At 38.7% G+C, this 27,701-nt stretch overlaps 4 protein-coding genes across 4 annotated transcripts in view; 3 read left to right on the forward strand and 1 right to left on the reverse strand.

Annotated features, from left to right (window-relative positions):
* Positions 1-2,819: 2,819 nt before the first annotated feature.
* On the forward strand, positions 2,820-7,637 carry dnal1 (dynein, axonemal, light chain 1). The gene is made up of 8 exons (XM_084382135.1): positions 2,820-2,883; positions 3,396-3,434; positions 3,635-3,744; positions 4,632-4,687; positions 4,790-4,845; positions 5,020-5,146; positions 5,557-5,697; positions 6,739-7,637. The coding sequence occupies exons 1-8, from the start codon at positions 2,881-2,883 to the stop codon at positions 6,786-6,788; spliced, it is 582 nt and encodes a 193-aa protein (XP_084238261.1). The 5' UTR covers positions 2,820-2,880; the 3' UTR covers positions 6,789-7,637.
* Positions 7,638-7,727: 90 nt separating this feature from the next.
* Positions 7,728-27,701, forward strand: part of LOC311274452 (uncharacterized protein) — a 48,053-nt gene continuing 28,079 nt past the window's right edge. Inside the window, exons 1-5 of the mRNA XM_084382131.1 lie at positions 7,728-9,807; positions 10,382-10,463; positions 10,694-10,905; positions 11,596-11,733; positions 12,527-12,589. Of these exons, the coding sequence (XP_084238257.1) occupies positions 9,664-9,807; positions 10,382-10,463; positions 10,694-10,905; positions 11,596-11,733; positions 12,527-12,589 (639 nt within the window). The 5' untranslated portion in view covers positions 7,728-9,663. The remainder of the gene's footprint in view (positions 9,808-10,381; positions 10,464-10,693; positions 10,906-11,595; positions 11,734-12,526; positions 12,590-27,701) is intronic.
* LOC311274454 (uncharacterized protein) lies at positions 12,598-17,217 on the forward strand. The gene is made up of 4 exons (XM_084382134.1): positions 12,598-13,505; positions 13,909-13,995; positions 14,353-14,496; positions 16,718-17,217. Exons 2-4 carry the CDS (start codon positions 13,921-13,923, stop codon positions 17,084-17,086), a joined length of 588 nt encoding a protein of 195 aa, XP_084238260.1. The 5' UTR covers positions 12,598-13,505; positions 13,909-13,920; the 3' UTR covers positions 17,087-17,217.
* On the reverse strand, positions 19,286-27,635 carry pth2 (parathyroid hormone 2). The gene is made up of 4 exons (XM_084380945.1): positions 27,552-27,635; positions 26,590-26,694; positions 26,221-26,400; positions 19,286-19,556 (listed from the first exon to the last, which is right to left on the reverse strand). The coding sequence occupies exons 1-4, from the start codon at positions 27,560-27,562 to the stop codon at positions 19,382-19,384; spliced, it is 471 nt and encodes a 156-aa protein (XP_084237071.1). The 5' UTR covers positions 27,563-27,635; the 3' UTR covers positions 19,286-19,381.

Raw genomic sequence — 27,701 nt, forward strand, 5'->3', positions numbered from 1 at the left:
ATTATGTAATTATGTAATTTAGAGCGAAAAACATAACTTTGTCACTTTCCAGGATGCATGGTGGGTCAGGATCTCAATCACAACACATTATAGCAGCATCCATATGGTTATAAACAGTCAGCGGTTACATGTTTAGATTAACAGGTGGACACCGGGGGAAAAACGTTGAAAAAAACACACAGACATCATCATCACAAAGCGTACCGTCACACCTCTTTCGGATCCGCAGTGCCGGCTTTCTGTGTGAATTACACACTGGTGCGTCTTTACGCCGGAGCTGCTTGGTTGTGTGTGAGCAAACAAAGGCAGAGAATTGCCGAACCTCCGCTGCAGAGATAATGCGGAGTCTCTGTGTGAAAAGGGCTACTGAGAGCAATGCTCTCTTTTTCAGGAACGCCCCGATCACATTCAAACAGTTACCCATTCCATCCTGAAAGCTCTTCAGTACAACCACAGTCTCATCTGTCAGCCACTGGAGCATTTGGGGTTAAGGGCCTTGCTCAAGGGCACCTCAGTGGTGGTAAGGAGGGAGGTGCAGTCGCTGCTGGTCTGTGGATTAGGCTACCACTACCCCCAATATGACCTTAGCGACTTGCATGTGGAAGGTGTGTTGTTGAGATAAAAATTAGGTTAGGTAAAACTGGAGACCATCTTACAATGGGATCACACCTAATGAGACATGAATAGTGCAGTGGAACAGGTGGCATTAGAGAAGTGAGTCTGGTGAAACAAGTGAACTATACCATGTTTAATGTTGTGCATTCCTTGTTCTGGGGTGATTCCATCACAAGATTGTCTGTAGTTGTTTGTGAAAGAGTTGCAGGATTTAAAATGATTCTAAACCAACCCTGAATTAGCCCTCTTCCGCCTAGACGAGTATGTGATCAGGAATGTTGATTACTTCAGCTTTCTCAATAAATTACTTTTACCAAGCAACCCAATCTGTTAGCTTTAGGCTTACATGTTACAAATATAATTTGTTTTACTATTATCATATTAACAACATCATTGATTGATGGAGGGCACTGGTTCTACTGTTGAGCCCCCCAAAGATGTCAAGCAGGCACGTGCACACATAGGGCCCAAGGGGTGCTTGAGCGCCTGCCCTTTTTGCCTCGTATTATAAAGTGCCCTTTGTGTGTGTTTTTTTAATGAATAAATAAATTCCTGTTGTGCGTAGGGATGTAAAAAGCGACATCGCTGGACGGACCGATATCGGTCAGTCAGGACAGGCTGATTGAGGTGGTGTAACACCCCATAGACATATATACATATATATGTCTATGTAACACCCCGTCCTGACATACAGTGACGCGACAGCGACGCGAGTGAGCGAGCGAGGAAAAGTGATTAGAATGTGTACTTTCACATCAGCCTGTCCTGACGTGCCGCGAGCGATATCGCTCCGTCCAGCGATGTCGCTCAACCCTCGCTCTGTCTCTATCCGGACGACATTTTGCGGCGGTGTCCCGCCCCTAAACACTTCTTATTGGTTAAAAAGTACACGGCACGCTGCTTCCTGTTGACAAACTAGTCAGCAGAGAGAGGAGAACAACCGACTGGCAAGCATGGACAAGGAGAAATTAATTTTAATAGTTCAGCAATATCCTATGATTTATGAACCCAGTCACCCGCACCACAAGGATTTGAATCGGAAGGAGGCCGCATGGCCGGCAATTGCAATTTGGATTCTGACCAATATATTCGCAACAAAATCGTCACGCTGCATATCAGGACACCTTCGCGCGAGTTTTCATCGCCGTTTCGCTCGCTCGCTCGCTCGCTGTATGTCAGGACGCGGTGTAAAGCCGCTTCTCTGTCAGCTGCGGCTCCGCTCTGTCTCTCGAGGCGAGAGAGGGAGCGATAGAGAGAGAGAGAGAGCTTGAGGTGGAGACAGAGATGCACTTTCTCCTACAATGTAAAACATTCAACGAAACGAGGAACATCTACTTTGATAAATTCAATTCGGTAATCTCAGAGTTACAAGTAACAAGCTAACTGCTTGTTAAAGGGTTAAGAATAATCTAATATGAAAGCTGTGTAGGCTGTTTATCTTGCCACAAATCTTAAACTTCTTCCAGATATTGAGTTTATTGTGACTTTGCTGTTGTAAACATTGCTGTTCCTGCTAACGTTCACAGTAGCAGTCTAATTTCTTGGTTTTGTCACATTTTTAGATGTGTAGCCTGTATTTCTAGTTTGCACTTGCCCTCCCATGATTTTCTTTTTGTTATGCAAGCTGTGTTAATGTGCAACCTGCTGTAAGGGAGGAAGGAGGGATACTGATTTTCACATTTAAGTTTTTTCCATTATTTACTTCTGTATTTTTTTTCAATGTTCAATGTTTCACTGTTCAATGTTCAATGTTAAAGTCTTTATCTTCAACAATAAATAGCCTAATAATAAACCAGTGTTTTATTGCTTTTTAGAATTGCAGCTGAATTGCATGTCTTCCAAACCTCAGTATTATGATAATGTGAATAAACTCATGTTGACGATAATTTGTTGGCACAAAAGAAATGGCAATTGCATATCACTCACAGCTACACAGAATACACAGCTAAGTAGTGAGCTTTCTATAAGTATTTTGTTTATTAAAAACTAAAGGTTCAAACACCTAATGAGACAATTACGTGTTTTATTTTTGCCTCCGTCACCCCTCTTTCCTTGCATAATATTTTATCTTTGTGGCATGTATCGTCAAACAAAATAGTGGTAATGGGTGAGGATGGGTAGTATCTACAGTAGTTATAGCAAAAGTAGCCTATTGTTATCTTGTTGATCTGCAGTATTGTTTTAACGGGTCAAGCCCACTGCGCAGGCGCAGCTTGTAGGCTACCCTTCAGTGCCATAGCAACCAGGGTAACGTTAGACATCAATATGGTGAGTGTTTATGTAATCGGTTAATTTTTCGCTGCTGTTTTGTATTTTATCAGATAATTTGTACAGTCCTGACTGTAACTCCTATACAAACATGCAGTGACTTCGATATATTAGTTGACCTTTCATACAACATTGTTGGCGTTGTGAGCTAACATGAGCTAACTTTAATTAGCTAGTTAGCTGGTCCTAAATGCCAATTAGTGTAACCTAGACTTAAATAGCTGGCAAATATCAGCGCGGATGGATGTCTTTGTATATGTTGGCGTCTTTCCTGCTGCCCAATTTTGTATTAAGAGGAAGATGACCTCTTCGAATGGCTGCTCACTCAGAATGAAGTAGCCAAAACCATTTAAATGGAAATTGTGATAAACCCACAGTGGCTACAGCCTATAAAACGCGTGTTTAATGTTACACGGTTGCTAGCATGTCTACAGTACCTATCTGCTATTTTATCACTGACAACATAATCCAGTCCCTCCCTGTCTAATTGAATGTGATGATAATGTCTCTAGGCCAAAGCAACCACTGTGAGAGAGGCACTGGCCAAATGGGTGAGTGGCAGACAGACAGCTGAAAACACACACATAATACAATGCATTACTGTGTAATAGAAGTTTTGTTAGTCTTCATACAGATATGTAGAATTCATGACTGGAAGTTTATTTTATAGTTGCATTATTATATCAACTGCATATTTCGATGTGTGTGTGTGTGTGTGTGTGTGTGTGTGTGTGTGTGTGTGTGTGTATAGGAGGAGAAGTCAGGGGAGAAAGTGAGTGAGGCCACCGCCATTAAACTGTACGGTCAGGTTCCTCCTATAGAGAAGATGGATGCTTCTCTCTCCGCACTCACGAACTGCGAGTGAGTAACCCTATTTTAACAAGTTGTTACACATTGATTGATATGTTTAGTGTTTCAGAATAAGGTAGCATTAGAAGTTATTTGAAGGCATATATCTGTTTTTTCCTCATTTATTGGATGTCTTTTAGATCAACTAGCTTTCCCCGGCACATAGTTTTCAATTATGAAATACATTTTTCATAACAGACACATTGATCTCTTGATTAGGATGTACATTTGATCCACTGTAGAGGTTTGATAAATTTAAAAATTGAGATTTATAGACTTTGTTCAGGCTGAACTGGTCCAAATTTGTCAAAGTATAAATTGGGTGTCTCTGTTGTCCGTCATCTTTCCTCCTGTGTACATTTTTTGCTTACGAGGCTGTTTACAGTCCCCAATCAGTTCTATCAATGACATGCTTATGTTCAGAATAAGATAAGCGTAGTCCAAAAGGAAGCAGTGCCTGAGACAGTTAACTTGGCAAGAATCTCCTGTGGATCTTTAAATAAAAATATGCATATGAATTAGTTCCAAACTATAATGTTATTGTCAGGATTTGGGTCAAATTTGTGCAAATATTTGTAAAGAACATGTATAAGGCAGTGCACAAAGTAGTAACCTCTCAGCCTTTGAGAAGACGCTGTGTTTTTCTTACTCTGAGAGGAGCTATGTTTTGATGCCACAAATATCTAATAGTGGAGCCAATAGGTCACTGTGTAGTTTGCCCTCAAACTGTATTTCCATTATGTTTTTTCACTCCTATTAAATTCCGAATCTACACAGAAACTACATCTGCTTAGTTAGTTAGTTACGGCAAGTAACTAAGCAGCTGATGTAGTCTGTAAACCAGACTACTATATAATTGTTCAAATACCTGATATGTTATTGTACTGTGTCCTCCACAGGAAGCTGTCTCTGTCCACAAACTGCATAGAGAAAATAACCAATCTCAATGGCCTGAGTGAGTAATGACTGCACTAATACATAAAAACACACACAAACACACTCTGTTCACTGTTGTTAAGGTGGTGGAGTAATGTGATGTTGTATTGTGTGCTTCCAGAGAACTTGAGGATATTGTCATTAGGAAGAAATAATATAAAGGCCCTCACTGGGCTGGTAAGTTACATATGAATTTAAATGAACACTAACTAGTTTGATTGTCCAAGTGTTTTGTTATATTTTAGTTTCAGTTTTATAACTTATTCTAACTTAAAGGTGTTTCAGTTGTTACACATTATAAAAAACATAATTTGAATGTACGTTATTTTGTGTGTGTGTGCATGTGTGCAGGAGGCAGTAGGGGACACATTAGAAGAGTTGTGGATCTCCTATAACTTGATAGAGAAACTGAAGGGAATCCAATGCATGAAGAACCTCAAAGTCCTCTACATGTCCAACAACCTGGTCAAAGAATGGGGTAAGCCACATTCATAAATACAGTCAACACATATTGATATTCAAATAGACATGGCTAATTGTGTTTCTTCATGGCTTCATAGAACATTTATGAGGCTACGTGACCTGTTTCAGAAAATGAAAACACCTTTTGTTTTAATGTAGAGGATAAATATGTCAGCAGTTATGTTAATATCAGGCTTTTATTTCTTCCACTGTCTGACACTGCAAACTTTAGTTGCATGTTCTCCTGAAAGCAAGTACCCTCTTTATATTTTATTGAGGAGGAACATTCTTATCAAAACTAAAGTTGTCACACAAGCTAAAAAGCTCAATTGAGTAAATATTTCTAAGGTCTTAGCAATGATCTCTTCAGGTAAATCATTCTCGAAATCTTTAATTTGGTAAATTTTGTCTTTACTGTGTGTGTAGGTGAGTTTGTGAGGCTAGCTGACCTGTCGTGCCTCGTGGACCTGGTGTTTGTTGGAAATCCTCTGGAGGAGAAGCATTCAACTGAGGGAACCTGGATGGATGAAGCCTCTAAAAGACTACCAAATCTGAAGAAATTAGACGGTAAGAGTGTTTCAGCAGCAATGTTGAAAGACATTGATGAATAAAAAAACGAATAAATAACTAAACCAATTGCTAACTAATCCCATACATCTCCAAGTTAGGTTGAAAAAAATACAAAAAACACTTTACTGGTCACTTATTTATGAATTAGTTTCAATCATTTCTATTTAATTAATTTAAATTGATTGCAAGCGCAGCCTAGTCTTTGAGTCAGTCAGCTGAGGTCAGTTGAGATCAGGCCAGCTGAACATGAAAAAATATAAAATCTGTCAACAGGCACAGACACCAGTCAGCAAATGTATAGATAAAAACTACACAACAGCTAAAACTGTTGTACGATACATCCCTTCTCCTTGTATAAAATATTTTTTTGGTGCATGGTCCTTGGCAATTAACTGTTTAGTTTAAGAATGACCCAACAGCCCCCTTAATTCAGTCAAGCCTAATCCAATATCCAAGTATTGTGCTGACAAAGGACTACTCTGTATGAAAACATTTAAATCCACTAGATCTGGGTTTTTATTAGGACCCCATTTAATTGTATTCACTCATAGCTACCAGCCAGCTTAATAACCCTGTTTTCCCAGCAAGATCCATGCATTATTCCATGAGAAATTAACCAAAAAGTCAAAAAAACACCCTATCTCACAATGATCAAGAAAGTAAGACAAAATTCCTGGATCCGTCCTTTGTTCCAGATATGCACCAAAAGTTAATGTGGTCTATTCTGGGTTGAGAACCATCCTTCATCCAAGTTTCGTGGAAATCTGTTCACTAGTAACCAACAAATGGTCATGGGTGAAAACATAACCTCCTTGGCGGAGGTAATATTAATATTTACTTGGGTTTAAATAGAATTTATATGGTAGTTTCATTGAAATTCCTTTTTTCCCCACCATTACTAAAGATAAATATTTCTTTCCAGGAAACTTACTGGAAAATACTAGTAAATTACAGACCCGTAAATGTTGAAACCATAAAAAACACGATAGCAATATTGCTTGAAGTTACGGTCATGATCTTTTTTTCTGTTGTTTCCAGGAACCCCGGTCATCAAACAGGAAGAGGATGAAGGAGATGGAGAGAGCTGAGAAGCACAACTATTAGTAAAACTACAACACCCTTCCCTTTTTTAGATTTTATATGGTTTGTCATGGTGCTTTTCTTACAAAAAATGATTTAGAACAGCATAGACTTAGTTGTAGATTAAAAAGCACAAAATAACAAATACACAGAACGTGTATGTTTTAGAGTTTTAAATTTGACAGTACTAAAGGCCTTGTGAGTTTGGGACCGGAAATTTTTATGACACCCTTAAAGGCTGAACATTTCCTAATGCTATTTACAGCATTATGATTTTTTTCATGACTTTACTTTATTGCTGGTATAGTACCATTTGCAGGACAAAAACACTGTAAATTGTACAATGTGTGTTTTAAGAGTTTTCATGATTTATATGCCTTTCTGTGTTCTTCTTGTTAGAACTAAAGCACTGTGTAGTGCACACTCTAGTGAGAAGATAGATTTGTGTGGACTAGATGTTAGTAAGGTGATACTATTAGCTCCAATACTATTGGACCATGTCTAGCCTAGTAGGAGTTGGCTTTAAATACCTAATGCAGTCCTCTCTCCATAACATCACAATGTAGGGATGGCTATAGCCAAAGGTCTTTTGTTAATTTTTTAAGAGAAGAAACTAGTCTTCTGGGATTTTATTGTCAGTTTTTAGTCAATTTTGGATCCATAGTTTCCACTTTATTCCTGATCTTTAGAATGTGATACCACAAGTACTGCATGTAGCATATCCTCATTAATTATCAATATCTGTAAAATGATTTTCATGTTTTAAATTATTTGAAGCATTTTTATTCATTCAGTGTGCGAGATGTTTATGTTTTTTAAATGATTTTGATACCTTAAATAAATACTATTGAAATATACCTGTAGTTCAGATGATATGTGAAAAAATACACTCAGTTTGGGGCCCTGAGCATTTTCAGAGATGGAGCCATCGCAAAAACGCAATGTGGTGGTCATGGCGGCCGTTTTACTTTCCGCCATAACTGAATTATGTATTTTGCATCATATCTTCTGAACCAAACATATTAAACACAGACAAGATGATGTCTTCCCCCATGTTTTGATGGTCAAGGATTACAAGATACTGTTGAATCCTGTCACTTTAAATATAAAAGTAATCTTGGTATTATATGACAATATAGTATAATAATTTAGTAATTTGACTTATAGATACAAACAGGAATTAGCTATTTTTAAATTAAAACCAATATGCAGTGTTGGAATGTAACTAAGTACAGTGCTGTTCTTCAGTTGACTACCTTCAAAAATTCCTATAGGATTTTCATCTTTTCCAATAAAAATGATCAGGATTCCTGTACATTTCTAAAAATCTTACTAGCGTTTTATGACATTTTTTTATATTATATTATTTTGTATTATATTATTGTGTTTAAATGAATCAAAACCATGCTTGACTCCAGGGATCAGAATGGAAAAATCTGAACAAACTGTGGTAGTTGTAACTGTGAACCAAACATAAGGGATTTTAAATTCCGGAACATCAACACACAAATATATTCAGTAAAGGTTTGTTTGAATGATTATAACAATTTAATGTTCACAATAGAATTTATGTATGCATACTTCTCCACTGTATTTCAGAGGCAAATATTTGCCTTTTTACTCCATTACATTTGTTTTTTAATGTCATTTGTTCTGTTAAACTGAAGGATTATTTGTTTTTTAATGGGTTGAGAAAATTATCCTGTTTCTCAAATAAACTATTTAAAAGCTCCACATGTAAAAATACATTGTCACAAAACTGAAAACAGGGCTGTTTTTCTGAGCTCATGAAAAGTTGACTTCTACACACGTGATGATCTTCAGTAGTACAGTAAAATATCTCAATACATCTTCCACCACTACCAAGTAATGTTAAATGCAATTGGCATATTTAGTCTTCACGAGTTGTTAAACCAAAGGTTTAAGAAACAATATTGTGTAAAAAAGTGTAAAGAATAGATTAAATGTATGAAAAAAACAGAGCCAAGATGGTGTAAGTGCACGCGTGTTTGGGAGCTAATCACTTTAAGATGTATATATAGTCACATATTATTTATTCTTTGCACACAACTTCTTCCAACCCAAATTAAAAATAGTATGTTAAAACGAATAGCGTGTCTGTAACATACTGGTCAAAGAAAAGATCACTTATTTAGGGATTACCATTGTGAGAAATGAAGAAGCAATTTGTTCCAAAAACTTAAATTTAATTATTGATAAGATTAGAAAAAGGCTTAATCCAGGGGTCTCAAACTCACATTATCTTGGGGCGAATGTTGGTATTGTCGTCTCGCAGGAGGGCCACTACAGTGTTCAAGTACTACAAAACACCATATCCACAGCTGACAATAAAGCATAAAGTCTCACCAGAGAACAATAAGTAGTTCAAAAACAGACAACCAAACTCAGATCAGGTGTACTTTGTAACACAATATGGTAGTGAAGCAAATAAAATAAAACAAATCATTATAAGGAAATGGGACACATTGAAAAGTGACAAATTTGTGAAGAGTTACCCCCCTCCTGTACAACAAAGAAACTTCACTCTGTTTGCTTTGCTGTGTTAATAAAGACTGGAAAAAAGTAAATAAAAACACTTCACTATCGGAGAAACCGCTTACGGACCAATGAAAAATAAGTGCGACCCGCCTCTTTCAGAATCACAGTTATAATTGGCCAATCGCAATTTCTTCCATTCGCTTACGACCACGTACCCGGAAGTAATTGTCTTCGCCGCGAAATATCAACAACTCAACAACTTCAGAGCGGTAGAAATGTCATTGAAAATGTCTTTAAAAGAGTGAAAGAATCTCTTCTGGACTACGTGTGGCAGCTGACTGGTTAGAACATTTGGTCATATGCGTGTAGTGTGTGGTGGCTGTAATGCAGCGCAGTAAAGCCGCGGTGAGTGTGGAAGTGAAGCAAGTCATTGGAGCTCTGTGCAGACTACTCGCGGCTACTGGCCTGGAAGCTGTCCCCACACCGGATACATTCAGGCTGGCTAAATTTGGTGGTGGGCCCGAGGTGGTGGGTTCATTATCTGTTTTCCATGTCATGGTGGAATGTAACTTCATTTTCTCGAGGTCTGTACTGAACTGACCATGCCTTCACAGGTCAGAACGGTTTCGGCTGCACAAGAGGACCCTGCACAATATTAAGTTTGGGGTTTTAAGTTTGTGGTTTTAATTTTGTGGCTGGTCAGTGTAGATGTCGTATAGATGACAGTGCAGCATACTGTATCCAACTGTTTTTGTTTCTTGATGATTTCCTGGTACAGTTTAAACAAGGCATTATTACAGGTATTACAGACTGGGATTGTTCAATATTCCTGTAAAAATGAAGACAATTTAAGAATTTCCACTGAACCTAATTGGATCACTGCAAGTACAGAGAATTAAATAAAAAGTAGCAAGTATATGGGTCATCTCTGTCATCTTTAAAAGAAGAAGAAAAAGTCTCAGTTTGGGACCGTTCGTTATGAAGTAGTATGGGTTCCTATACTGTGCTTACCGATACAGACCTCTTCCTAATAGACTGAGTGTACTCTTGTATACTATTGACATTCTATACAGATGTCTTTCTGCTTACTGTTGAATTCCAGGAGGATCAGTTTTGGCAGCTCCTCGCCAATGTCCTTCAGACAGCTAACATAGTTTCCTGTGAAGCTAGTGCACAGCTAGGAGGTCAGTGACCTTTTTACATTTTTTTATGGATCTGTTCATGGCTTGCAATGCTTTTTGTCCAAGGCTTTACTGATTTTCCCTCAAGATACTTTGAATAACTCATTCAATTTTTTTAATTACATTGATAAGGACAACAAACTTCTTTAAAAATATGGTCTCTAATAATCATATCATCACAATATGATTCTACTGAAAGTCGCTGTGAATGTGTATTTGCTGTCTGTGTTTAGCCTCAGAGCACAGGAAGCTGGTAGCTGCAGGCCTCTGGCAGACTAGCTACCATGCTGACTGGATGTATGGGAGGAAGGGAGGAGAAGGAGGGAGATTATCTAGCAGAGACCTCCTCATGGCGCTGGGCTGGCTGCTCGCTATAGGAACACTGGAGAAACTACTGACACAGAGAGTACAGCAATTGGACAATTCACTCCTCACATCGTTGCTGGTAAGTACCGTTGGCTTACTATTGCATAATATATTGGTAAACCTAATTTTGTTTTGTAGTTAAGTATTTGCATACTGTTACCCGCAGATTCCACTGGATACGGTACGGCTACGTTACGGCTCCGCCACGGCGGCGGAGCTGATCCGTAGCACTCTAGTCTATGTGTTAACTCCCACCAGGTCCGCTGCGCTGCGTGTCTGCTGCGTCCCAGCTCCGGCAGTCCGCAGCCCTGCGGATCAGATACGCAGGACTTCTATTCTGGCGGACGCCGCAACACAGCGCAGCAATTAAGCCGAATTTAGCACAGAGCAGACAGGAAGTCAGACACGAAACAACCACAAGACATCCGGTTGATTTTCAAAATAAAATACTCCGTGTTGATACAAACAAAAACCTCAAAAAAGAGACAAATACAAGGTCTTCTTCTAATCCGTCAGTCGGAAACACTTCGTGTTGTTGTGTTTATAACACATGCATATAACTGCGGTCGTGTGTGATTATGTAATTATCGCGGGAATTCCTCGGTTTCGTCTCTCCGCCGTGGCGGACTCAAAACGCAACTGGTGGGGGTTGCCGGACGAGGACGACGGAGCACAATCGTACCGGAGCCGTAACGCAGCCGTACCGTAGCTGTACCGTATCCAGTGGAATCTGCGGGTTATATCTCTAATCTCTCTCTGTGTGTGATAGGTGAACCCACAACTTTCCAAAGAGCTACAGTTAGACCCAGCATCTCTGAAGAAACTTCAGTGGCTCATTGGCTGTCTCAGGCACCAGGGGCGGACGCTGCTGTCCATTCAAGAAGAGCAAACTGGCCTGCTGCATTCTGTGAGAAAATCCCCTCTCTTCTAACTTTTCCACTGGCTGCCAACAAGTATTTGTCAGTTGCTACAATAAGAAACTTTGTCTGCATAACTGCAAGATGATTGCAAATAGAGCCCGACCGATATATCGGCTGGCCGATATTATGGGCCGATATTAGGCATTTTCCAAACTATCGGTATCGGCATTTATAATGGCCGATAAATGAATATTTAAAAAATAAAATAAAAACGGACGAAACACCCTTCAACTATGTTATGAGTGTTGGCGTTATGAGTGTTGGCGTTCCATGCTTGAATAACAATTAAAAGAACATCCCCATCAGTTCTCTTAACTCAAATAAGCATGACAATATTTGTGACTACCATGTCCAGTTTTGCTGCTGTTACGTGTAAGCCGAGAGTGAAACTGACTTAGCTAGTAATTTTGATGTTCCTCTGTTCTGTTGTGACAATAAAACAAACAAGTTTATTTTTAAACTGCATTATCATACTATTTCAGTGAGGACTCATAAATAACTACAAATAACTAATGTTACGGAAATCTGTTTATGTTTTGTTACGCGTTTCTAGATTTATTTTTTTCTATATATATATATCGGCCGATATATCGGAATATCGGATTTTTAAATCACCTAATATTTGTATCGGTATCGGCCTTAAAAATCCTTTATCGGTCGGGCTCTAATTGCAAATGACAAATCTGAAAATGTGTATAAAATACTCAATTTAAGTGACTGAAATATTTATTTAAATTAAGTTCAATTGAAGTCCAACCAAGCAATCAATATTTTCCTTAGGTTTTATTTGCCATTTTCTCCTCCCTTGGATCCTCTGATCAAAGCACAACAGTGCTGAAGGAGGTGAGTGTATATGCGCCGTTATAAAAATGAATTACTACGTAATAATATGCTCTGTGTATACTTGGATAACAAGTAACCCTGTTTGTTTAAATCTGAGTGTAAACACTAGCGATCTTACGGCAGGTTCAGACAGGATGCTGAAGCGCCGCGATTAGCTGCAAAGCGCCGAGGACCGGAGCCATTTTCGTTTCGGCGCCCATGTTAACCAATGGTGTCACATAGAAAGCGCCACTCTGCTCTGATCGTTTCGGCGTCTGGTCTAATTTCTCCGCGTGCCGCGGCCGAATGTGTCATGCTGGGCAGGAAGTCAAACAAAGCAACAAGAGAATCCAGTCGATTTTCAAAATAAAACTATTTTCAATAATTAAACACCCCGATTGACAGAAAAATACTCATTACTATAGTGGACATACATTTACAGTTGACAGGAAAACATGATGTTATAATTTTATGCAGTTATTTATTTACCCATGGTGAAAAAGTGTGACTACAGAACAGCCGAGGGGCAGAGCTGCTTGCCGACCGGCGCGGAGAAATTCACGTCTGGTGTGAACAGAAGGGATTTGCAGCGCTTCGGCATCTTGTCTGAACCTGCCGTTACTTTCTTACCACAACATAATTTGGATTTGGAAGATGATAACATTTTACTGCAATTAAATATTTTATGTATATTGTATTTTATTTTATTTCACACTTTATGCCCAAAGATTTAGCGGTTCAATATCAGTAGAGGTATCAAGATTTCGATTCAAAATCAATCAAATCAAAAGTAGGATCGGTGATAGTCCCAGTATTTTATTCTCTCTACCCCCGCCTCCTTGTGTGCGACCGATGGAGAGAAAAAAACACACTGCAAAGATGACATCAAGTCACTTATCCTGTGTGGATGAAGACAATCAACTGAACAGTATTGGAGGTAACTCATACAATGTCAATGATGTTTGGTTAATTTACATTTTCAGATATCCTTTATAGATTTGTTTGAAGGTTAACTTTGGACAGATTTGAAAAACTGAACTTTGTTCAAAACTGAATTCCTACTTTATTCTTAGTGAACTCTGTAATCTTTATTTTCGGGGAATATTATTTGAACTTGCCAAACTCGAACCTGCAAAAACCCACCAGGATAAAGTCAAGCTGTTGTAAAATATCCCTTGTTTTTTAAAGAATTAAAAAATTTAATTAATAGTTGTCAGGGCATAAAACGAATGATCTGTAGAACTTTCTTAATCTTATTAAATGCAAAGTGTCAATGTTCCAACTGTGAGCAGATCTTCATACTCCATTAACGTGTGTGTGTGTGTGTGCGCATGTTGTAGGACTGTGTATGTATGTGTCAGCTCTGTGACCTCCTAGAAGCATATGTGAACTGGAGACAGGTAGAGAAAGTCTTCTGGACCTGGATGGTGAGTTAGACACAACACACAGACACAGAAGCAATAGCACAATACAACACAGAAGTGATTTCCAACATTGTGGTTCATGATTTTTTATAAATTGGGCTCACATTCCTTGATGCGGCATGTAGTTTCCTGCCAAAGGAAAATGTTGTTAAATTGTTAATTTATGAAAAAGTTAATGTGTAAATTTACACCACAGAGTATGTATCGGATTTGGACATATTTTTTTTTGACCAGTTATACAATTATTGCTTCTAGCCAACAGATTTGCTAAATTTTACTTCTCAGTGTCGTCCAAGAGGGTAGCAGTCCCATGTGCCAGTAAATGCGACACAAAGTGTATGTGTGTGTGTGTTTGTGTAGGACAGTGTGGTGGACTGCCATCTGACGGATACTGTTGTCGAGAAGCCTAAGAAGGCTGCTGATGGCAGTGCAAGAGTGTGTCACCACAGAATCTGGGGGCTTGAGAAATTGGAGGACATGCTGTTGAGACTGCCCACAGGACAGGTGTGCTACACATGCAAGGTGTTCATTCTCACAGGGGTCATTGCCTAATGGTTTTGATTTGACACCAGTGACCCTTGTGGAGAAATTCTGATGAAATTGATAGTGAATGAAAAAGCACCAACAATACTGTAATCAGTAATACTTAGTCTGAGGTAAATCAGACATGTAAAAACAAGTTATTTGGTGTATGTGTTTAGCTTAACTCAGCAGAAAGACTGGAGGCAGGGGTGAAGGATAGCATGGCTTTGTCTAGAGTTCAAAAATCCAACTCTAACTCTAAAGCTCAGTAATTAACACGTTTTTAACACGCAATTTTGTATTTATTATTTATTATTTCCTTGATGTTAGGTGACACTAGGTGTGCAATTAGCTACCATTTAAGTATAGTACAGTCGAGTGGCATCATGTTATCGCAGTCATACCTGAATTTTACCATAATAAAATTGGCCAAAAAAATGTATTCAAATCAGGAACTGCTTGAATAAATAATGAGTAAACAAGATTACAAATCTGAACACCAAAAAGTATTAAAGTTGGATGCCAAATAAAAAAATTACAGTATGCAGACCTGCCAACATGTACGCATTTTTCGTACTCGGCACGCATTTTGACCCTTAAGTACGCTTGTATGACTCTCTCCACGTACGCATTTTGTTGCATCTCGCAGTTTGCTGGTGTTGTGCAAGAAAACGACTGCTTGCCAAAAAACGACTCCCCAACGGGAACGCCCATGGGGTTAGGGTTAGGCTTACTCGTGAGTTAGTTAGTCGTTTTCAAGCAAGCAGTCGTTTTCTGGCACAACACCGGTTTCAGTTTCTATGCAAGTTCAATCTATGAAGTTGATTCTGAGCCACAACAGTCTGCGTGTAAGTGGAGTGAAAAGCTTTTGGCCAATCAAAGCGCTGCATTTTAACACCCTCGCCTACCTGCCCCTCCGAGCCAAATGCTGCGCACGTTTAATTCAGTTGCCTCAAGCAAACCAGGGTGGCCAGATAACCTATCCCTCTTCGCCCACTTGCTGTCACTGCTAATCGCCTGCATCCCTATAGAACCCAGCCAATGCAAACAGCATTGAAAAGGTAAAATTAAGACGTTGATTTTACCTGACGGTGTTGTTAACCACTCGTCAAAGTTACTGTGTGTGTGTTGCAAATAGTAGTGTAGCTTGATTTGGGTCCCACATCTTTTACTTCACATAGACAATATATACATAGTAATGTAGGAAATCTTGTTGGCTTTCAGGTGATGGTCTTATTTCAGATGTAGGACTTAAACTTTTGGCTGTAGAAGCCCTAGAGCGACAAGCACTCCAGCAACTCCCCCATAAGCCGCAGTGTTAACTTTGAGCCTAAATTTCTGGAGTGGAGCAGACGGTACCGGTTTTGTCTCTCGCTGTTGTGCCCTCATTTTTCACTCTACAGAAATAAAAAAGACATCACATGGTTCAGCAATGTCTCCTGTTACTCACTGTATACATATTTTGGCCATAACCATTACACTTTTTTCTAAACCTGCAGGTGTTTGGGAGGTGTTTTCCCATTCAGCTTTTCAACCTTTTCAGCTTTTTCAAATATTTAGCTTTATGTTCAGCTATAGAAACCGTTCAGCTATTAAAATCTTCAGCTTTTTGAGCTCTTTCAACCTTGTACTTTTCAGCTTTTCAACTTTTTCAGCTCTCAAATATTCAGCTTTCTGCCTTTTCAGCTTTTTCAATTATTCAGCTTCATGTTCAGCTAGAGTAACTGTTCAACTGTCAAAATATTCAGCTTCATGTTCAGCTAGAGAAACTGTTCAACTATCAAAATATTCAGCTTCATGTTCAGCTAGGGAACTGTTCAACTATCAAAATATTCAGCTTCATGTTCAGCTAGAGAAACCGTTCAACTATCAAAATATTCAGCTTCATGATCAGCTAGTGAAACTGTTCAGCTTTTTAAGCTCTTTCAGTTTATTACTTTTCAGCTTTTCTGCCTTTTCAGCCTTTTCAAATATTCAGCTTTATGTTCAGCTATAGAAACCGTTCAACTATCAAAATGAGTACTTTGTTTGTACTCATAACATTTCTTCAAGGTTGGCAGGTCTGAGTATGAAGACAGAAAGCTTAATACCCTTAATACACTTTGTAATACACTGACTGTAGTGTTCCACAGTCTCTAATTTATAATATTTATATTCCCCTGCTTGATTTTCCTGTCTGAATCCCTTTCATCTTCTGTCCCAGAAAGGACAGAGGAGAAGCAGAGGGGATGCTGAGAACAGAGGAGAAGGAGGAGGGAGGTTGCAGGGAGGACTGGACACCTCCTCCTTCCCCCCTCTTCTCTCCTCCCTCCCGTCCCTGCCCTCCATCCCTCAGGTCTACAGAGCCAGGCTCCTGATTGAGAGGTCAGTCAAACTCAGGAACCATCCAGCAGAGAGGCTCCACGGCAGGGCTAAGGCTTCTGATAAGCTTTCATCATCTCAGGCCACACAGCTGCTCCTTCAAACAGAGGCTCTGCTGCTGGACAGGAGGGACAGGCAGAGATTCGACAATAGGATGCAGCTGCAAGAGATGGTTGGCAGGCTGGATGAACTGGTGTTGATACCACTGTAGACTGTTTTAATCGTGGCATCAGTATGTAATAAGACCACTGTGTGTTTGATTGAAGTGTTCTGCTCTTCCAGAATGTAATGTATTAATTCAGAAATTTACTTTCAAAAATAAATACTCTTTCAACAACTTTAGTTTGATGTTGCTAAATAATATTATTTATTATATTATTATATTAACCTTTATAGGTCATTTTCTAACAAAGATGGACATAGTTAATTAAGTGCTTTACAAACAAAAGAGACAAAAGACACCTGACAAATCAGAAAAAAATATTTAAAACAAATAACTAATTCCTAATATATGTGAGCTGTCCTCAGTGTTTACCGACAAATTAAAAACAAGACTAGGTCAAAACCCATTATATGGCTGGACCGTTACTGGTCAAGGTTCGAAAATGTGGCCAATTTAGGGTAGTCAGTGGTAGAGTTTATGTTATGAATTCCTGGATATTAAATGCTCATGTGCAAACAAGGGGCAGACTATTCCTTTGCCAGTGTGGGGTCATTCAGGAATAAATTGAGTTGTTATTGCATTCACAAGTTAGTTTATAGATTTCTTTTTTTTATCTATATATTGTATATATACAATATATACTTATTATTAAGATAGCTGTAGCCTAAAAACAAGTATTGCTGAGATCTAATGATTTTTTCCTCTTAATGTAATTAACAAAGTTACAAGTTTAACTTTTTCCCATTTTGAGTTGCACATGCCTCCCTTGTATTATTTCTATTATCATTCACAATTTCATCTCTACAAATGCTTTTCAAATTCCTTTTTAGCTTTTTCATTTTAAATTGTTGTGTTTAGCACCCAGCTAACTTTGATGGGGATAAAGTAATTTCATTGTGTGGCTCTTCTAGACTTTCCAAATTTTATTGGATCAAATTGCTCAAATTCTGACAGTGAAACAAGTCATTTCTCGGGGGTTGTGATGCTCAAAAATATGTATCTACCGATTTATAGACTGTTCTTTGGATGGAGAAAGCTCCATGTTACGCCGCACTCGGGGATCGACGCATCTCGACTGGCAGGACGGAGACGAGCGGAGCAAGCGACTGCTAACGTGAGTTGTTTAAAAACCTTCTTTTTAGTAAACTCTGTGTACACAAACAATGTTCTCAATGCTCGTGTTCATGTGTAGAGACCCTGGTGATACTGCGAGCAAAGTTTCATGTTGTCTTGAGTCTTAGTCTGAGTCTTTTGTCTTGAGTCAAAATCGCTATTAAAAATAGCGATTTTGATGCTACCTTAATGTTGCCCCTAGCACGTAATTGAAAATGATTTTGACCCAAAAACTAAAATACAGTAAATCTTAAAAGTGGCTTTTTCGTCGTAATTATGCTTTTACACAAAGGTTTGATTCGGGTACATTCACAAAAAAAGCCTAGGTTGCATTTTGGCGAGAGTTACACTTAAACGTGACAATGTAATTACACAGTTTGGCACTACGAAAAACTGTCTTTAAAGCCTGGTGCTCTTCCTGGGGGCTTGGGTTGGCGCCCCTGTTGCGGTCCAGCCAAATATGGTGTGGACATTTGCAATTAATGTGACAGAATAAATTCCTACATCACAAACATTACAGCTAATATTAACAAGGTAAGCAGTCAAAGCTATTATAGATTTCTGAGATATAGAAATCATATCCTCATGTCCTCAGAACTTGTATGAGTATTTGAGAACTGTATTATATAGCACTACCTCAGGAAAAAAAAAATGTATCAATATATTTAAAATAGTTTAAGTAGTCCAACAGTTTAGGAAATGACAATGTGTGTTGTCAGAGGGACTTTCACATTCACCTGCCCAGGTCCACTATGACTAACTATAGCTTGAGTTTCTACAGGCTGACCTGGCATCCTCCCTCTGACTTCAGAAGCTGTGCTGCAGCCATTTATATAATCTGTGCAAACACAAACACATTCCTTTTTGCTGAAGTTGGAATATCAAGACAGATTTTTAGAATAACAATACAATTAAATTCAGCTGTTACTGCATCTTCTGTATGAAGTCAAACACAAGCTGCGGTTGTCAAAAACATAATTTGCATCTTTATTTATACATCAAATTCAACAACATATTTTCAGCAGGAAGCAGGAAGATTTGTGTGTTCAAAACCCCCCAAAAACTTCCTGATCATTTATTATACTATCATTTGGGAAATCAATAATTACATGTGGATTGGAATAAAATAGAAAGTGCTGCGAGAAATAGAACAGCAAATATTAATTTATTTTGATGTCTACACTATATTCATGTCTCCAGCTGAGCACAGTCACCCAAAGAACAGTATCATCAAGAATTAACCACCAGAAGTTTCTGCATGTAGGAGTTGAGCCACTTCTGTCTCTCCATGGAGGTGAGGAGTTTACTCTTCTCTCTGAAGGCAGCATCATCAGCCACCACCATGTTCCTCTTCACCATGCCACCACCCTGAGACAACCATTCAGCAGGCCACGCCCTCTCCATGCTAGAGATACACAGACCAAGACCTCAGATCCGTGACTAGAAACAATCCAATTCAACAGTAATACATACTTTGAAACATTTTGTAATGTATTTCTTTGAACTGCATCTGAGTTGAAAAAAATCATGAACATGGAAAATGTAGTCTTTAAGATGCACTGCTTGGTAAATCTCCATTAGCACCCAGACTTCCCACAAGGCTAACAGTTTAAAAGAACAGTTTGACATGTAGGAAAATATGTATATTGGCTTTCTTTAATATGTTGTTCATGTTTTCAATTTGTAATTCTTAAATATGCAGCTGCAGCCAGTTAGCCTATCCTTGGTTAGCATAAATACTTAAAACAGCTAGCCCAGCTCTGTCCTTAAATTAAAAAAAATCCGACCTCGCCGAGAAAGAGTATTAGAGTTATAGATAAACAAGATATAATGTGTTAAGCACCAAACTTAAAAAAGGTTTTCAAAAAAGGATTTTGTTACCTTTGGCTGTGCATGGCTAGCTGTTTGTAATACCTCCAGTCTTTGTGCTAAGCTTACTGTTGCTGAGCTGTACCTTCGTATTTAGCACACAGATTTTAGAATAATTTAATCTCAAAAAGAAAGCACCTTTTTTTTCCAAATGTGAAACTATTTGTTTGAAGGACCACTCACCCAAATCACAAAAATACATATTTTCTCATTTACACACAGTGTGGTGGTTCCCAACCTGTGTAGGGCTGCAGCTAATAATTATTTTCATTATCAATTAATTTCACAATTCATTGTTTACTATCATACATGACAAAGAAAAGCAGCAAATTGATATAATTCAGAAGCTGGAACCAGCAATTTAATTTTTTTTTTTTTTTTACATTTTTGCTTGAAAATTGACTTAAATGATTAATCGATTATCAAACAAAACAACAACTTGCAAATCCTTACTTTTTTCTTGGGAAATACTTAGTTTTACCTATCTAGGCCACTGAAAGTATTTATAGGAAGTGATATTAGACAAGACAATCCATTTTGGGTAAACTTCTCACATTTAAAGTTGTGTGTCAAGTGTCATTGTCAGAACCATGATTTATTTAAATAAAAGATCAAAAGTAATGCAGCAGATACCCTGTTCTTTTGGTAGGGTTTCCCTTACCATAAGAAGGTTTAGGTGCAGCACCAATGCCGTTTTGGCCACCACCAAACCCAAATAAATGTAAAATCGATGTGGAGAGCATCAAAACTACTAAACTAAATTACTTTTCCCAGATTTAATGGTTGTGGTTAGTCGCCAGTGGACATTTTTTTATTTTTTTCATTTAGCTTTTTGTTTTTATTTGTTTATTTATTATCTGTGCTAGCTTTTCCAACTTATGTACACAAATATAATAATGGTCCATAATTATGTAAAAATTGCATATTTTTATATAAAAAATGTAAAATTGTGTTTGGGGAGGATCTCCAAACCCTCCACCAAACACCTGCACCCAAGTCCTCCACAAACCAAAAGGAAAACACTTTTGGGTGTGTTAATATAAAATCTATACATACATAAAACCAATCAATCAGTGCACCTTATCCTCTTGCACTTACCTTTACTCTTTGATACCTCGGCATTTATTTTATTTAATCTTATTTTATAACCAATTAAGCATTTTATTGTATATAGTATTTTATTGTTTTTTGTATCTATGTATCTAGTTATCTATGAATGTTTCTATCTATCTGTCTATCTATCTATCTATGTATACATAAAGACTTTGATATTGCAAATGTCAGCGAGGGACAAGTTTTAACAAATTAGAATCACTGAATGTAGGGGAGTCTTGTGTCCTTTATTTTTAACAGCCATGTTACACCTGTTGTTCAATTTGATTACAATTTCATAATAGTAATTTCTAGGGATGCATGATATGTTTTTTTTAGCCGATATGATTACCGATAATTACCTGACTGTCAAGGCCGATACTGATAAAATAACCAATAATAGAAACCAACATTTTTATATTTTTCATGCACACCTGAGTGTAAGAAAGGCTAAGATGTAGTGAGCAAAGATGGTTTATTTGATATTTCATAGCTGTGATAAAATTGTATGGATAAAGTTGAAGATTTTTTTGCTTGTGTTGTTTTGACGACATGGTTGGCTCTACACAGATGCAGTATGGAGAGAATTTTGTTCCTTTATTATTCAATCAAATAGAATAGATTTGAAACAAAAAAAAAAAGATTTGAGAGCAAAAGAGAGTAAGTGGCAATCAAATTTTTTTTTTTTTAGATCGAAAGAGAACAGGTTGCAATTGGAAAAAAAAATATGAGAGCATATTTCTTCAACTTCAATCAAAACTAATGTTTGTAAGTAAAAACATACGATCATTTTGCTTATAAATCAGTCCTCTTTGCTTTCAAGTTAAAAACCTTTGCTTGCAAATCAGTCCTCTTTGCTTTTCAAGTTAAAAACCTTTGCTTGCAAATCAGTCCTCTTTGGTTACAAGTTCTAAAGTTTTGCTTGCGAATTCAACTGCACTTGATGGGCGGGGCCTACGCTAATGGATGAGAGAAGAGTTTCTATTGGTTGGTTTGACCTGGCTCCAGCGCCAGCTACGCCTTCCGCATTACACCCACTTCTCCCTTGTGCTGTGCTGCTTGGAGGTAGAGTTTAGATTCTCTGCCCAAACTGTAGAACTATCCTCGGGCCGGGCCGGGCCCTTGATCAAGCATTTGTGTATGTTCTTTTTTTTTAATCATTACTTTATTCATTTGCGATCCATTCTGTTCTGAATAAACAAACAACGCTGTGTACATGCTTCGTCCTTGTTGCATTATTCATTAAGATAATTGTAAACAGACTTCTGTAGTTCAAACAACTCGGAGTTATTGTTGAGAGCGTCAGTAAAGGGGAAGGTGATGGTCCACGTTAGTGCAGGTAGCTCCGGTTACTCAAGAGACGGCAGGCAACGTGGGGGTTTCCGCACGGCACTTTTATTCATAATACTGACCATACCATGCCAGGGGTCCGTTTCACAAAGCAGGTTTAGTGGAAACTCTGAGTCTGTTAACCCTGAAATGAGGGAAACTCGAGTTTTCCGTTTCACAAAGGGAGGTAACTCAAACCAGAGAAAGAGGGGAAACTCTAGCCTGTTTCACAGAGAGAGGTAACTTTAGCTCTCGGTCAGTTACCATGGTAACATGCTCTATGAACCTAACCTGGTCGGGACCAGGTTTTTCTCAACAAACCTCGAGTTTCTCTCTGTCTCCGCCCTCTTTCAGCCACACACGGTATTTGATTTCCTCATTCATTCAGTCAGCAGGCGAGTTTCGGCGTAATATAGTTCTGCCGTCTGTTTTTTGATCAAATCATTGCAAAAATCAGTCAGTAGGCGACATTAGAAGTTATAGGTGGTGACTATTTTCACTACCATGGCATGTCCTTTTGATAATGATCCCGTGGATGAAGGTGCAGCATTACTGCGCAGAGAATTAAATATTCGTCGGGAGATGATTATCAGACCGCGCATAGATGTTCTTGCATTTCCAGACAATTATCTTTTTGAGCGGTACCGTTTCACGTCACAGTCCATCATGTACATACACAACCTAATCCGTCCTTACATTTCCAACATTACCAACCGAAGTCATGCTCTCACATCCCAGCAGATATTGTGTGTTGCGCTGCGTTTTTTATTTTTTTGTTGTTTTTTTGAATAGGGAGTTTTTTTATACAACGTCGGAGATGCAGAGCACTTGAGCAAGGCAACTGTATGCAGAGCGGTCAGAAAAGTGTGCATCGCCCTGAAACGCCCAGTGGGGTGAAAAACGTAGCCCTCCTCTTCCCCGTTGCCATGGTGACTCGTCGAATCGGGGCTCCATTGACGCTGTCTTTTTATACTTGTGGCGCACGCGCTTAACTCGAGGTGAAACTACTCCGAGTTGATCAAACTAACTCAAATCAGCTGTTCTGGAACCGAAAACTCAGAGTTTCCTATCTCAGAGTAGATCAACTCAGAGTTCAAGGTTAGACTCAGAGTTTGTTGAACCTGCTTTGTGAAACGGACCCCAGGTCTCTACGGCACTAGATGTTACAGGAATACATGCAAACGATCCAGGCCGAGGTTCTTGCACCAACACTTTACTAAATAAAGACAAAATAAAATGGGGAGTCTTCGCTCTTTCGGCAGTATCCTTTCTCACGGGGAGCGGAAGTACACCAGGGGGGTATTCCAGAAAGGAGGTTCAACAAACTCTGAGTCTATTCCTGAACTCTGAGTTGACTTACCCTGTGAAGTGAAACTCTGAGTTTTCAGTTCCAAAACAGCTGATCTGAGTTAGGTAAGTCGACTCTGAGTATGTTAACTCTGAGTTGAGCTTGTGCCTGACGACTAGTAAAAAGCCATCATCAATGGAGCTCTGATACTGTGATTCACCATGGCAACAGGAAGCAGACATTTTCTGGGAAAAAAAGTAACACGGCTGCTGCCGTAATAAAAATCACTGACACTGAGTTTTAGATGCGGTAGTCTTTTTATTTTGAATTTAACATCACTTTTCTTTTATATTAGCCTTTGAGGAAGTGGTTGAATGTTGTTCAATGTTTTATTTTATTTTAGGCTATTTTATTTCATTTAAATCAGCTGAAAATTAAATATAAAAACAGTCTCACGATGGCTCCTCACTTTGGTTTTATTTCACATATTAAACAAAGTAAAAGTTTATTCAGTGGATATTGTAACTTGTAGTAGCTTTTACCACCAACAGATCCTGTTTAACACACGTCTGTGTCCTAACATCCTGCTGAGTAGATGAACATGAAGTGGTGCTCACCTCCACCTCCACCACGTCCGCCAGAGGCAGAGGAGCTGGTCCTGAGTCAGCTCGCTGGGTGACCAGAGGCTGAGGGCGTCACTCACCCCCAGGACCCAACATTAGAGGCAGACACACACGTACTGTCTACAGATTGAACTAGAAGTCATTTAATCTTATACTCAATGCGGCGGCAAACTAGAAACACAGACTTTGAAATTACGTTGTTGGAAAAAGTACAATAGGCTCTACTGATGGTTACTGTTGTAGCTATCTGTGGGAAATACAGAAAGCCAAATGAAATGTGAGTTATTTCTCTTTTTCTGGCTGCTGAAGGTGATTGATTAACCTGCGAAGTGATTAAAAAAAACAAAAGAAAAACGCAGAGGATTGTTCAGGCCTGAGAGCACATCAGCGATGACGTGTAGCCTGATATTCGCTGTGCGGCCGGAGAATATAAATGACGGACTGATGAGAAGCGGTCTACTGTTCGGTTCAGTCCTCGTCAGGGAGTGAGAGCTCATTTAAATGAATCTAAATTCTCCTCCTGGTGTCAAACTATGTGAATTATTTCTGCTTCAACATGATCGGACTGAGAAGGAAAGGACAGCCGCTGTCAGACAGCTCCGTCAGACTCAGGGTTTCTTCAGGTGAACCTGCCAGTGAGCAGGTTATGTTCACAGAGTCAGTTACTGCAGTAACAGACCCAGAGTTTAAGTTATCTCTCTTTCTGGAACTGAAAACTCAGAGTTTCTCTCATCTCAGGGTTAACAAACCCTGAGTTTTCACAAAACCTGCTTTCTGGAATACCCCCCTGCTCTTCTTCATCGTGCAGGTTACATTACCCACTAGACAAAAGGAGGCGCCACCTAGTGGCGCTACATTGAATAACTCTGACTGTTACACCACGTATTAAAAAATTGTCAGGTTTAAATCGGGCTCGGGCTCATAATTAAAGTTAACATACACGGGCTCGGGTAGGGTCGGGCTTGATTTTTTGGGCCTGATCTAAGCTCTACTTGGAGGTAAGTTGATAGCCTGTTGCTCTTGAAACGTTTCTCATAAGTAATGAATTGCGCTATATATCGTTGGCTACAGCCTGCCGTACATTCACAATAACAGCAACAACAACTGAATTATAATGCCCAAGCAGCACAGCACAAAGGAGAAGTGGGTGTTATGCGGAAGAAGGCGTAGCTGGCGCTGGAGCCAGGTCAAACCAACCAATAGAAACTCTTCTCTCATCCACCAGCGTACGCCCCGCCCATTAAGTGCAGTTGAATTCGCAAGCAAAACTTTAGAACTTGCAACCAAAGAGGACTGATTTGCAAGCAAAGGTTTTTAACTTGAAAAGCAAAGAGGACTGATTTGCAAGCAAAGGTTTTAAACTTGAAAGCAAAGAGGACTGATTTATAAGCAAAATGGTCATATGTTTTTACTTACAAACATTAGTTTTGAAGTTGAAGAAATATTCTCTCATTTTTTTTTTCAATTACAACCTGTTCTGTTTCGATCTCAAAAAAAAAAAATTGATTGCCACTTACTCTCTTTTGCTCTCAAATCTCTTTTTTGGTTTCAAATCTATTCTATTTGATTGAATAATAAAGGAACGAAATTCTCTCCATAGTCGTTATGAGTGTGACAACAGTGTGTTTGTTGTTGTTCGTCTCTTTGTCTATTGGCTGCTCACAAAACAGCTGTAAAGGTACCACCTATTGTTTCTAGATGCTGCACTTGTGAAGCCAACAAAAGCAATTTGGCTTTGTATTATCGGCTGGATTTATTGGCTGTAATTTCTTTAATTACCAACAACCGATAATGTAAATTTTCCATTATTGGGTGGATAATTTATCTGTCCAATACATCCCTAGAATTTTCCCTCACTATGCAGTTACCTCGCCTCTGTCCTGTCTGGGGCAAACAGCCACGCCTCCCTCATCAGTCCTGCCCTGCCATCAACTGCTGCTCTGAGACTGGGGGCTGACATCATTTGAATGCTCCAATCACGGAGAGAGATGGAGGGCAAGAGGACCTCCCAGTCGTCTTGTTTAGCTTCAGCCGAATCATCAGGATTTCTGGAATCAGATAAGATTAAACTTAATGATTCCTTGGGGAACATATTTGATCCAAGTCCAACATATTACAAAGAAAATAAAGTTATTTGAGGTTCTAGTAAGTTCATTGGTCTGTTACATTTGGCAGTTATTCAGTCCAAACCATTGACAGTCAGTCTGATGCCTTGATGAGATTAAATAAGAAACCACCTGAGATGTAGCCGTGGCTGAGGGAAGCCAGATGTCACCATGGTCATACCCAGAATGCAAAGAAACAGGAGGGACACTCGGGGGAGAGAAGGCACCTCAGACATCCTAAAAACATGGAGAAAAGATGCTTTCTTTACGATAATTTAAGAGCATGTTTACTCAGTTGTGTATTTAAAATCTTCATACGAATTAAAGTCAAACCAAACAATAACAATAGAAACCTGTTATTGTCATCATGAATACATAACAATTTTTGAAAAAAACTAAAACATGTCAAAGCTTCTATATTTCTACCTTTTACATTTGTATGCCAGCGTGTACAAACAGGATTCTGTATATTACAACAGGTTTTCTTTGGCTTGTTCCACTTTCTACTAGGTTCTGTAAAATGCAGTTTTTTTCTGGGTTGGTGTCTTTGTTTTTTAAGACTCAGACAAAACATATAATACAATGTAAAATAGGCTTAGAATATCTCATTATTTCTAGGTCATCCACCTGGAGCTGTCTCCAAGCTCAGTTGTCACCTAAACTTGGAAGCTGCTTGGTTCATGAGAATCTTGGGACCTAGAATTAGCCAGAAATGATTGAGGCAGCATCTGTGCATACTGTTTTAAAGAACCATTTTAGAAGTATGTTCCAGACGACTGAAAAGGTTTTGACGAGAATTGTAAGACAACATAACCAGCAAATAAAATATATTTTAAAGATTGCTGTATCGTGCAGAATTAGTAACAAAACATTTACCCTTGAAAAACCTTTTGTTCTTGAGTTTTGCTACGTGCCCAGCTGGAACCAAATTCTACAAATAATTATCCCAATCAATGACACTATTTTTCAAAGAAACAAATAGAATTCATGTGTATACATTCTTAACCACTTGGAAACAAAATGTATATGCCTTATATGTCTTATATAATTTTTTGAAAGTTGCTAGTAGGTTTTAAAGTTGGCTGATTTCTTACCTGCTTCTCATGTGGACGTGTTGGTCTCTCTGTTAAAAATATGTATTAGCAGGCAGCTTCTCAAGGTTGGACTTTCAGAGGTTAAAGTTTAGGCATCACACAAGCAGAGAAATGCTCCAGGGCAAACCACTAACTTTTGTTTGTTGCTGC

The sequence above is a fragment of the Pagrus pagrus genome (assembly GCF_965226575.1).
Source record: "Pagrus pagrus genome assembly, chromosome: 18".
Taxonomy (NCBI): domain Eukaryota; kingdom Metazoa; phylum Chordata; class Actinopteri; order Spariformes; family Sparidae; genus Pagrus; species Pagrus pagrus.

Bases quoted from the DNA above. Each gene is read 5' to 3' on its own strand.
- dnal1 (XM_084382135.1), top strand. The intron at 3,435-3,634 runs GTGAGTGGCAGA...GTGTGTGTATAG, and splicing joins GAGAGGCACTGGCCAAATGG to GAGGAGAAGTCAGGGGAGAA. The intron at 4,846-5,019 runs GTAAGTTACATA...GCATGTGTGCAG, and splicing joins TAAAGGCCCTCACTGGGCTG to GAGGCAGTAGGGGACACATT.
- LOC311274454 (XM_084382134.1), top strand. From the start codon at position 13,921: ATGTGTCAGCTCTGTGACCTCCTAGAAGCATATGTGAACTGGAGACAG. The intron at 13,996-14,352 runs GTGAGTTAGACA...GTGTTTGTGTAG, and splicing joins AAGTCTTCTGGACCTGGATG to GACAGTGTGGTGGACTGCCA. The intron at 14,497-16,717 runs GTGTGCTACACA...CTTCTGTCCCAG, and splicing joins TGAGACTGCCCACAGGACAG to AAAGGACAGAGGAGAAGCAG.
- pth2 (XM_084380945.1), bottom strand. The intron at 26,401-26,589 runs GTGGTTTCTTAT...ATCTGATTCCAG, and splicing joins CAGCCACGGCTACATCTCAG to AAATCCTGATGATTCGGCTG. The intron at 19,557-26,220 runs GTAACTGCATAG...GTGTATCTCTAG, and splicing joins CCAGACAGGACAGAGGCGAG to CATGGAGAGGGCGTGGCCTG.